This window comes from Dioscorea cayenensis, chromosome 5 (assembly GCF_009730915.1).
Source record: "Dioscorea cayenensis subsp. rotundata cultivar TDr96_F1 chromosome 5, TDr96_F1_v2_PseudoChromosome.rev07_lg8_w22 25.fasta, whole genome shotgun sequence".
NCBI classification, from domain to species: domain Eukaryota; kingdom Viridiplantae; phylum Streptophyta; class Magnoliopsida; order Dioscoreales; family Dioscoreaceae; genus Dioscorea; species Dioscorea cayenensis.
Genome location: NC_052475.1, coordinates 32,141,992 through 32,152,816, shown reverse-complemented (window position 1 = coordinate 32,152,816; position 10,825 = coordinate 32,141,992). Strand labels below are relative to the sequence as shown.

At 35.4% G+C, this 10,825-nt stretch overlaps 1 protein-coding gene across 5 annotated transcripts; it reads left to right on the top strand.

The window, feature by feature from the left end:
* Nucleotides 1-1,982: 1,982 nt before the first annotated feature.
* LOC120261113 lies at nucleotides 1,983-10,329 on the top strand. Of its 5 annotated transcripts, none has more exons than XM_039268820.1 (13): nucleotides 1,983-2,114; nucleotides 2,736-3,352; nucleotides 4,326-4,528; nucleotides 4,678-4,875; nucleotides 5,414-5,485; nucleotides 6,231-6,326; nucleotides 7,175-7,254; nucleotides 7,408-7,483; nucleotides 7,683-7,893; nucleotides 8,551-8,747; nucleotides 8,953-9,058; nucleotides 9,309-9,398; nucleotides 9,493-10,329. In XM_039268820.1, the coding sequence occupies exons 2-13, from the start codon at nucleotides 2,809-2,811 to the stop codon at nucleotides 10,203-10,205; spliced, it is 2,586 nt and encodes an 861-aa protein (XP_039124754.1). In that variant the 5' UTR covers nucleotides 1,983-2,114; nucleotides 2,736-2,808; the 3' UTR covers nucleotides 10,206-10,329. The 5 variants fall into 5 exon arrangements, with proteins under 5 accessions (XP_039124754.1, XP_039124756.1, XP_039124755.1 ...); XM_039268822.1 differs by having other exon boundaries at nucleotides 1,984-2,104; XM_039268821.1 differs by lacking the exon at nucleotides 1,983-2,114 and adding an exon at nucleotides 2,430-2,529.
* Nucleotides 10,330-10,825: the final 496 nt, after the last annotated feature.

The following is a 10,825-nucleotide window of genomic DNA, read 5'->3' as shown; positions in this document are numbered from 1 at the left end:
AATTTCAGTTTTGTGGTTAATCTCTTATATATTATTATTATTATATATATATATATATATTATAAAGTGGATAATATACTTATTGCAACGGTTGTGAGAAGGAAGTTATCCTTTAATAATTGTGATGATACAAATAATTTCATTTTTGTGATTAATCTCTTATATATCATTATATAAATATATATTTTATAAAGTAATTAATACATTTTGTTTCAATTGTTGTGAGAAAGAATCTATCCTTCAATTTCTCACAATCTCAATCATCAGATACAAGAGAGTTGTTGTGATATCAATACTGATAATATCTTTTTGTTTTGAAAATAATATCATTAAATATTGATAATGACTATGGGCATAATAGATATGTCTCATTTCGCTGCATTAGATTTTGAATAATATTTTTAATTTGTTAGGATCATTCATATATTTATCTTTAAAGTTTAAATTAAGGATAGACTTAAATTTTATTAATCAAGATCACACTATAAATACATTCTCAGTGGAGAGAATTTTCCTTAAATAAAAGTGCATCAAAACACAAAGCAAAACTTATCCGGTAAATTTCTTCTCTAAATTTTCATATTCTCATTATTAACATCACATGTATCATATAACAAGGACTTTATTCTCAAACACCCAAGTTTGCCATCCACTTTAAGCCCAAAGATCAATTGGGTTGTTGTTGTTGTTGTTGTTTTAATTCTATATTAATTTTAGATGGTCATTAATAATATATACTATTTTTCTCACTTGTCAGTGTTTCTTTGGTGATGAATCTATAACTCAAATAAATTAAGTCCTCCCCAAATGGTTCTATGACACTTCACTATCCCCCAAATTAATACATGTTATGTCAATATATATATAAATATAAATATAATCAAGGTATGAATCTTGAAAGTGAAAGCAAGTTAAAAGATAGAGAAGATATTTTTAATGCTCAAATCAATGAATGACACAACCTGTGTTTTGAAGGCAACCATTTTTGATGTCACACACCAACTCTATCATGCTCAACAACTTAACTTGAAGAGATGAACCTCTTCATTCAAGTCCCAACCGCCCATCACTTCTCATCTATTGCTATATATATATATAAATATATATATATATTTTTAATACATGCATTAAAAATCATTAATTTTGATGACTACTGGGGTTCGAGAACTTATCTTATATCATTAGTCAGTTACTTTAGAATTTTTTGTTTTGGCTTGGTGTACCTTACATTGTTATGTAATTCTTTTTTTTAATAATTTAATAAAGTTAGAATTTATTTTTTTTTATTCTAAAAAATAATTTTAAAATAGCTGTGGGGAAAATTATAAAATTAAACTTATTGCCATGTTAGGGAAGATAGCCTTATAAAATAATATTTAATCTTTTTTATAAATATAACAACCGACTGTGACCATAGACTGAAAATTAAACACCTATTATGTGAGTAATTTTATTTATTTAATTTCTTTTTTTATAATATGACAATCTTTAATAAGAGTGTGCATACGGATTGAAAATCAATAAGGGTTTAGAATACAAATAAAAAAATGCGGAGAGTAAGCAGAATGGTATGAATCTATAGTTTATGAAATTAATCTATAGTTTATGAAATTAATGAAATAGAAAACTGATTAAAGTATTGATTTTTTTAAGATTATATTTATCATGCGTATTAATAGATTTTTCTGTTTTTCTGTTTTTATTATTTGGCGGGAAGAAATTAAAAATCCTCCTCCGTTCTGATCACATTTCTAGCAACCAAAACCCTAGCCCTAAACCTAACCCTAATTCTAGTTTTCAATCCTTGGTACAATCGTAACGCGACGATCTCCGTCCCCATACCTATCAATCATCATCAAATGCGTTGTTCTTGGTTAGACGTCAGTCCAAAACCCCGCATCAATGGCGAACGCCATTCCGATTGGTGCAAAAATCTCAGGCAAATCCTTCCCGATGACCCCATTCTTTGTTGGCAAAAAACCAGAAAGCGCCGAGGCATCCGTGATCTCATTTTGTCGCTTCTTGTTGTATTCCGCTACCCCAAATATCCCACCATTTTTGGGTGTTTTCCTTTTTCTCTTGCGTTCACGGGACGCCCTAGTTGGTATCTTTTCGTGAGTTTTAATAATGCTTTTTTCTAGGTTCCCATCTGAGTTTACTTGTTGCTTTCCATGGGAATTAGGGCTTCAAATTCGCCCCTTTTCATTTGTTCTTTACTACAGTGGTTCGATTTTAATGGAAGGAATTCAGGGTTCACCTAAAAAAATGGTCTTTTTTGTGACACTAGGTTCATATTTCTATCTTGTAGGTTTTCTCGCTGTCATGTGTTAATTGTAATGAATTATGCTGTTTAGACATGCCAATCTAGAAACGTGGCAGTTGAATTGGTACATTACATAGCGTGTATACTTGTTGAGATACAGTGGCAAGTCAAGTTATTCAGAAAAATTCTTGCATCTTGGATCCAAAGTTGTAGCTTTGGTTTGACACCTGACTCTGAGAATATTATGTATTTAAGGGCATGGTTTGGTAAGGCTTTGTGTGTCCCACCTTGTTGTCAAGTTGAGGTTTTTCTCTTGGTGTTACTTGCGATTTTTTCTGCATTTGTGTCGCTGTTCATTGGTGTCCTTTAATGAGAAGTATGTTACCTGTGTTTATGCATTCTTGGCTTTGAGTCAAAGTGTTGATATTTTTAAGAGTTGCTATCTAACCTCTATATTTTGCGACACATTCAGCTTTCACTACTTGGAGGGTGCCTCATCCATTTGCTGTTGAGAAATTTGGTTCACTCGAGTGCTTTTTTTCGAAATGCTGGAAATGATTCTCAGGCTGTTGTTTGGTTTGCTGTTCTTGCTTTCTGTGCTCTCGGGCCTTGTGCATGGAAAAGAATGCACCAATGGGTTACCTGAGCTCGCCTCACACAGTCTCCGCTATCGGTTGGGCATCTCCAAGGATGAGGTTTGGAAAGCAGACATGCTTTCGCATTACCATTTGACACCGTCTGATGATTCTGCTTGGATGGGGTTACTCCCGAGGAGGCTTCTGCCTGGTGAAGAAGTTCAGAAAGAGGAGTTTGATTGGGCCATGCTCTACAGGAAAATCAAGAATCCAGATGGAGTCAATGTTAGACCGGAAGGAGAGAACTTTCTGAATGAGATTTCGCTGCATGATGTTCGGTTGGATCCTGATTCAATTCATGGACATGCGCAACAAACCAATCTGGAGTACTTGTTGATGTTGGATACTGATAATCTTCTTTGGAGCTTCCGGAAACAGGCTGGTTTGCCAACTCCAGGCAAACCATACGGTGGGTGGGAGGCGCCAGATGTGGAACTCAGGGGCCATTTTGTGGGTTAGTGCTTCTCTCTTTATTTGATGGTTGTTCCTCAATATGTTTTGATTTTGGAAGCAACTGGTATTGAGATTTGTGTCCTGATATTATTTTTTAGCGATGAATCACTGGCTTGCTCTCTTGCATCTAGACACCTGATTTGTGAATTCATTTTTATTGGTTTTTTCATGATTTTCCAGCCATCCAACAAATTCCAAAATCCCTTTTTTATGGTCTTTTTTTAATCACATATATCTGAATCGTTTCAATATATCTTTCCTACATTTCCATTTGCGATGTAAATAGGTCTATTTACTTGTGGATGCATTTATTACCAGAGAAATAATAACCCTTATTTTTTTATTCTCTTTTGTGCATCACAAGGTTATTAATGTTTCCTGTTTTGTCATGCCTTCGGATGTTACTTAGTGTATATGGAAGCATTTCATCTCTGGGTACTGCTGCAATTCTCTCTGAATGTACAGTAATTTAACTGTGTTTTTCCCACGGCATAATTTCTTGTCAGTCACCAGTTTTGGAATATTGGATGCATGTGCAGTCTTCTCCATGCAAAATCTGTTTATTCAACTAAACATGCATGGGGTATAGAAAAATGAACGCTGTGTTTGTAGAATTATCTGGGTTGGTCTGACAAATTGAGTAACTAGAAATGAGCAATTGCATTAATTTTTTACTTTTTCATGAAAAAAATCTATTGCTTAATGTAAAAGTTTGTGCATTACTGCTTATTACCTTTGGTGGTTTCTCCGTATCCTGTTTTTTTTTGGTTTACTTCCTTCCTGGGAGATTATTGTTGATTTGTATTGATAGAATTTTGTGTAGACATGCATGTCTGCTTTTAGATCCTATTCTAGTAAAATAGTTTGCTCAGAGCTAATTGCTTCAAGAGAAAGCTATTTCCACTATCATCTCTCTTCTTAGAAATCTTCATTTAGACTGCATGATCTTAAGTATCTGCAATAACTTTTGGCAGGGCATTTTCTGAGTGCATCTGCTATGATGTGGGCTAGCACCCATAATGACACACTCTATCAGAGGATGACATCAGTGGTTGATGCACTTAATTCCTGTCAGAAGAAAATTGGCACAGGATATCTTTCAGCGTTTCCAACTGAACTTTTTGATCGTGTGGAAGCTTTGGTTTATGCATGGGCACCATATTACACCATCCACAAGGTAGGTCATCTAATTGACAATCTTTCTCTTAATTTCAGCAGTGAAATGCACATAGGCATAACACTGCCTCCACATATGTGAGCTATAAAACTGAGTTTTCTTCTAGTTTTTTATTATCCCCTTACATTTGACTCTTGTCATATTAACAGATCATGGCAGGCCTTCTGGATCAGTATACTTTTGCTGGTAATTCCAAAGCATTACCAATGGCAGTTTGGATGGCTGACTACTTTGCGAATCGAGTGAAAAATGTCATATTAAAGTACAGTATTGAAAGACACTGGAGGCTTCTCAATGAGGAAACTGGTGGCATGAATGATGTTCTTTATAGGCTATACTCCATTACGGTAAGTCGGTAACAATTACTTGCTCATAAATTATTTTGCTGTTGGATGCATGTCGCACAGTGACAAACACTGGTGTCAATGAATAATTTGATTGTATATCATTGATCAGCATAAATTTCTTTACATATTAGGGAAATCTATGAATACATAGTTAATTGATTTAAATGTGTACATCTTTGGGATCAACTTCAGACTTCAATCTAGTCTGACATGTTTTACTTTTACTTGCTAGTTTGCCATGATGGGGTTTTCTATTTTGTTCATCATGCTTAGCAACTGTTCACATAAGTCCACATTTCTTGTATGAAGTCTGCTTTCCTTTGAGCTTTACTCTGTTGTTGGCCATTTCTCTGATAGAAGCTTTGAATGGTGATGACTTCAGGATGAGCATGCTTTTTTTTTTTCTTAAAAAAAAAAATAAATTTCAGTGCTATTGGTGTTGAGACATATTTAATAGGAATCAGCAGTATCGTTGCATTCATGAATCATGGGCTTTATGAAGCATACTTATGTAATCTTTTCTTGTGGAGCTTTACAGGGTGATCAGAAGCACTTGATATTGGCCCACCTTTTTGACAAGCCGTGCTTTCTTGGAATGCTTGCAGTGAAGGTATGGGTTACCATTGATCCTATTAAATATCTATTTTCTTATTAAGGTTTGTGTGTGTTTGCTCTCTCCTATCCAGAAAGACATAAATATATGTAAAAATTTGGACCATGTTCCATGTATTATGTTACAGGATATTAAAAATGAACTTAGTAGTTTGAGGTTCAATTTGTTATGTTAAAAACAGCAATATTTTTCATCACCTGGTATCGGGATACTATTATAAATAATCATTCTGCAATAGTTTGTTGGCCTCTTGCGATCTTTAGTTGGTCCTGGTCCAGAGTCCGACCTTACAAATGATTGTAATGATTGGCTGCTGTACAAGGTGATATCTATGTGGAGCATCACTTAGAAGCAACAACTGGAACTCATGTTTTGGCAGGATGTTATTGTTGACACCCGTAGGATGGGAACTAGAAGGGGGTACAAGATGCTACATGGAATAGACACTTGGATCACAGAGATTGCCATATTCTGCTCCACACAAGTCAAAATACAGGACTTACCACCTTTTGGAGACTTTGAAATTTCTTTTGCATGTCCATCATTAGCTAGTTTGCTGTGAGCTGCTATACAAGAAGTTTATGATCATGCATGCATCCTTATATAGTGATTACTAAATATTCTTTCAAATCCTAAGAGAAACATGTTAAGTGCATAACTCTGCATGATGTCTCCTTATCTCTGTCACTTGTGACTTCTCACATTTCCCGTTACAAAGAAATCTGTCATGATTTGATTGCAGGCTGACAGTCTCTCTGGTTTCCACACTAATACTCATGTTCCAGTTGTTATTGGAGCACAGCATCGATATGAGATCACTGGGGATTTGCTTTACAGAGTAACTTTTTGAATTTTTTTTTGCTTATGTTCTTTCGATAATCATCACACTTCTTTCAGTCTACCTATGCCATATCTGATGAAGGGAGTTAAAAGCTAATTTATTCCTAAAAGTATAGTGTTTTCCGGAAATACGGAAAGATGCTTCATCTGCTTAATTACAGAATCTTATCCTCTATGCAGCAGCTATCTTGAGATGTGAATATGAGCCTCGAAAAACTTCTTTTTTTTTAATCACAAGTTTGCATGTGATATGTGTGTTTTTTAATTTAATTTAATTTTGTCTTTGGGATCTGATACTATTCTTAAGAGTTTCTTGACATGCTACAAGTTGGTTTTTGTTTCCTGGTCCTTTTTTGTCTTCTTAGTTTTAGTAGCCTATGTTATTTTTGGAGAATCTGGTGGCATCCTATGTGAGCTACCCTGGGCCTGATGCTCATTTATTATTTAATATTGTATCTATGTGTATGTTCTTGTAGTTTAATGGAGAAAATCTTGCAATGTGATAAGTTAAACTTACCACTGCCTATTTATTCAGACACCTTATAAAGCATCATGTAATAAAGGCAGGCCTCAGTCCGTGTGGTGTATACACGTGCCTACATAAATGATAGTTGGATAATGAAATGGATTAATAGTCCCAGTTTTCTAGTTATTCATTGGTGTAACATTTCAAATTTCACCATCACATTCCAATCGTAAACAAACTAAACACTACTGGTCAGTCTCTTAAAATTATCTTGCCTGAATAAACCTAATTATTCTGTAAGTCTTTGTCTGCATACTTGTTTGATCAGATAGTCTCTATGATTTTGTAGATCTTATAATAATAACTTGCTACCTACACAGGAAATAGGAACACTCTTTTTGGATGTCGTCAATTCCTCCCACACCTATGCAACAGGTGGAACATCTGTTAGTGAATTCTGGTAAACTACACATTACCATATTTTTCTTCGGTGCTGAACTTTTCGGAAATCTAATGATTTTGTGGTCATTAATTGCTTTCGAATCTTTCAATGAGAATAATTTCCATGAGCTTGTTTTGGTTTATATGAATCACGACTTCTATCTGTGTCCAGGTCAGACCCAAAACGCTTAGCTGATACCTTAACCACTGAGACTGAGGAATCCTGTGTCACACACAATATGCTGAAGGTTTGTGCTCCAGGCTTGGCCATAGTATTTATATGCTGTTAAAATAGGTTAGTTTAGAAATTCTTATGGCTGATATGTTTATTTGATGTTATAAATATATATGAAAGATTTGTAGATGATATTACCTCTGAAGACTTGTATATGCCATTTGGTTTTCTTGTTTGTATATTGAACTAGAGACATTGTGTTGATTTTCCAGGTCTCTCGTAACTTATTCAGATGGACCAAAGAAATAGCATATGCTGATTACTATGAGAGAGCCCTCACTAATGGTGTCTTAAGCATTCAGAGGGGGAGGGAGCCTGGAGTCATGCTTTATTTACTTTCATTAGAACCAGGGAAGTCGAAAAAAGACAATTCTCATGGGTGGGGAACTCAGTTTGAATCCTTTTGGTGCTGTTATGGCACAGGTATTGTTCTTACATTTTTATCTTTGACATTCTCAGATATTCCTTTTTTGACTTCTGAACCATTTTCAGTTTTTTGCAAACATATTATTTATTTAAAATAAAAGCTACTTCAAACATTCAAAAGTATAGTTTAACATGACACAAGAGAATTGGTTAAATAATGAAAAACATTAAAGTGTAATCAAGCAAAACTAAATTCTGCTGATTGTCATGGATGCCTTCAGCTTTAGGAGCACAAGCTCTGAGACTTCAGAAATTAATTGGACAAATACTTGTTAGTTTCACTCATGAAAGGTGTTGTACATGTTTGAAGGAAGTATGCTTTTACTTGAACATCTTTTCACCTCTAACTGGAACTCAATTATTGATTGATTGAAACAATTTTGTATTGTCATTGTCAAAAGGTTTCACTAGATATCAGCATATGAACTTTGGTTTCAGCAAACATTGCATTCACTTCCTATTGATTTGTTTATGGTACCCAGGAGTAAAGTGCATTATCATCCTTACATATTCCTTTTACGTTTTTTACCTTTTTGTTCAAAGAAGTTCAAATAACAGCTCTATTTCAAATTAAAGAAATCTGCACATTCCATGAAGTTGTAATATGAATTTTGTGTATCATCTTTATTTATTTATTTATTTATTTATTTGCAGCAATTGAATCATTTTCAAAATTGGGAGATTCCATCTACTTTGAGGAAAAGGGTGACACGCCTGGACTTTACATCATTCAGTATATTGCAAATTCTTTTAATTGGAAATCTGGAGGAGTCACACTCCATCAGAAAATAGAATCTGTTAGTTCTATGGATGCTGCGCTTCAAGTCTCATTGGCCATTTCCTCAAATGAGGTACTGTTCAGTAGGAATTTCTGAGTTGATGCTCTGTTAAACAATGCATGGCATTGGAATTTCTTTCTTGGCATCACTGCACTTTCCGTTATAATGCTTTAGATGCTACTGAGTACTAGTTATGACTTACATTTGCTCCAGTTTTCTGGTTTTCCACCATAATGTAATATTTAATCTATATATTTGCTATTTTTATTCTATATAGTCCTCAAATCAGCCCTCAACTTTGCACCTGCGGATACCAAGATGGACATCTGTAGATGGTGCAAAAGCAACATTAAATGATCAAGATTTGTCTTTACCAGCTCCAGGTAATCTCTTAATGATTGATAAAAAAGATTACAAGTAAAATACTGAACTTTTCTGTCACAGATATGTGTTAAATTCAAATAGAGGATTACAATATGATGTGGTTTTTATTACTGGTGTTCAGTTTAACGTTTGATTGTGTGAAAAACAGCGTCGATCTTATTGTGTTTCAGATTCGATGCTTAGACATGTAATTTACCAATACGATCAGCCACATTGGACTGATCTACTTACTTTTGTCTTTACTGACAGGTAATTTCTTGTCTGTTACGAGACAATGGACTTCAAACGACAACTTGACACTTCAGTTCCCAATTGGCGTATGGACAGAGGCCATAAAAGGTGAATATCTTGCAGAACTCTATTTAATAGTTAGTGGGCACACCTTGATCAGGAAGGAAGGCTAATGACATTTTTTGTATTTGTATTTTAACAGATGATCGCCCTGAGTACGCATCAGTCCAGGCTATACTCTTTGGTCCATACCTTCTTGCAGGTCTGACCGATGGTGATTGGAACCTTGGCACCGGGAAAGCCATGTCCGATTGGATAACTCCGATTCCAGCATCTTACTCATCTCAGTTGACGACCCTCTCTCAAGAATTGAGTCGCAAGACCTTCGTCCTCTCCAACTCAAACAAATCTCTCACCATGAAGGATTGGCCTTATGATGGAACCAATGATGCCGTTCATGCAACATTCAGGCTTATTCCTGATTCAAAAACCTCTAAGGACAACGCCACTAGACCGCAGTATGTGATGCTCGAGCCATTTGATCTTCCGGGGATGGTGGTGGTGGAGCAAGGACCCAATAACGAGCTCTCTGTCGATTCACCTACCAACAGCTCAAATTCAGTGTTCCAGATGGTGGCAGGATTAGACGGGAAACCAAATACGGTATCTTTCGAATCAGTAAAACATCCGCGGTGTTTCATTTCTGCAGGAGACACTGTTAAGCTCCTCTGTCAACAAGGGAACATCAGGAGGGGAATGGCTTTACAACAATCAACAAGCTTTGTGATGAACGAGGGCTTAAAACAGTACCATCCAATTAGTTTCATTGCTGCAGGTGCGGCGAGGAATTTCGTACTGGAGCCATTACTGAGCTTGAAGGATGAAACTTACTCCGTTTATTTCAACATTAATTGAATTTTTATCATCAAAAGAGGTAGCTAATAATTTGATTAAATATGATTACATTTGCATATAGTTGGAACCTTAGTGTTGCATTGGGATCCCTTCGTATGAAATAAATAATTTTTCTTATTGCCTATCTACTGTTTAATTTGATGAACTGGTGATTTTAACTCTGAAATATTCCGTATTATAATATTTATGTCCCTCCAAATTTGTGTAATTTCATACCATTAAAATTCAATATTCAATAATTATAGGAAAGAAAAAAAAAGAAAAATCCAGAGGGGCAAGAAGTATATCCGAACATTTATTGCAAATAAAAATAAACAAATTAATTAAACATTACACACAAAGAAACAACAGAGCAAAAACATCAACATTATATAAAATGCAGAGACTTTAGAACTTAGAAGGCGAAGAAGGAGAGGATTGTTGCTCCCAATACAGCCACAATGGGCCGGAGCCACGGTGAATGAGCCACTGGCAGGTGCCGGTGCTGGGCCATCGGCGGCGGCGAAGCCGGTTGACACAAATGCAAAGCTAACAAGCGCAACACAAGCAATCTTCTTCATCTCCATCTCCATCTCTGGCAACAATGATAACAACTACAAAGATTGCCGGAGTTTTTTTCT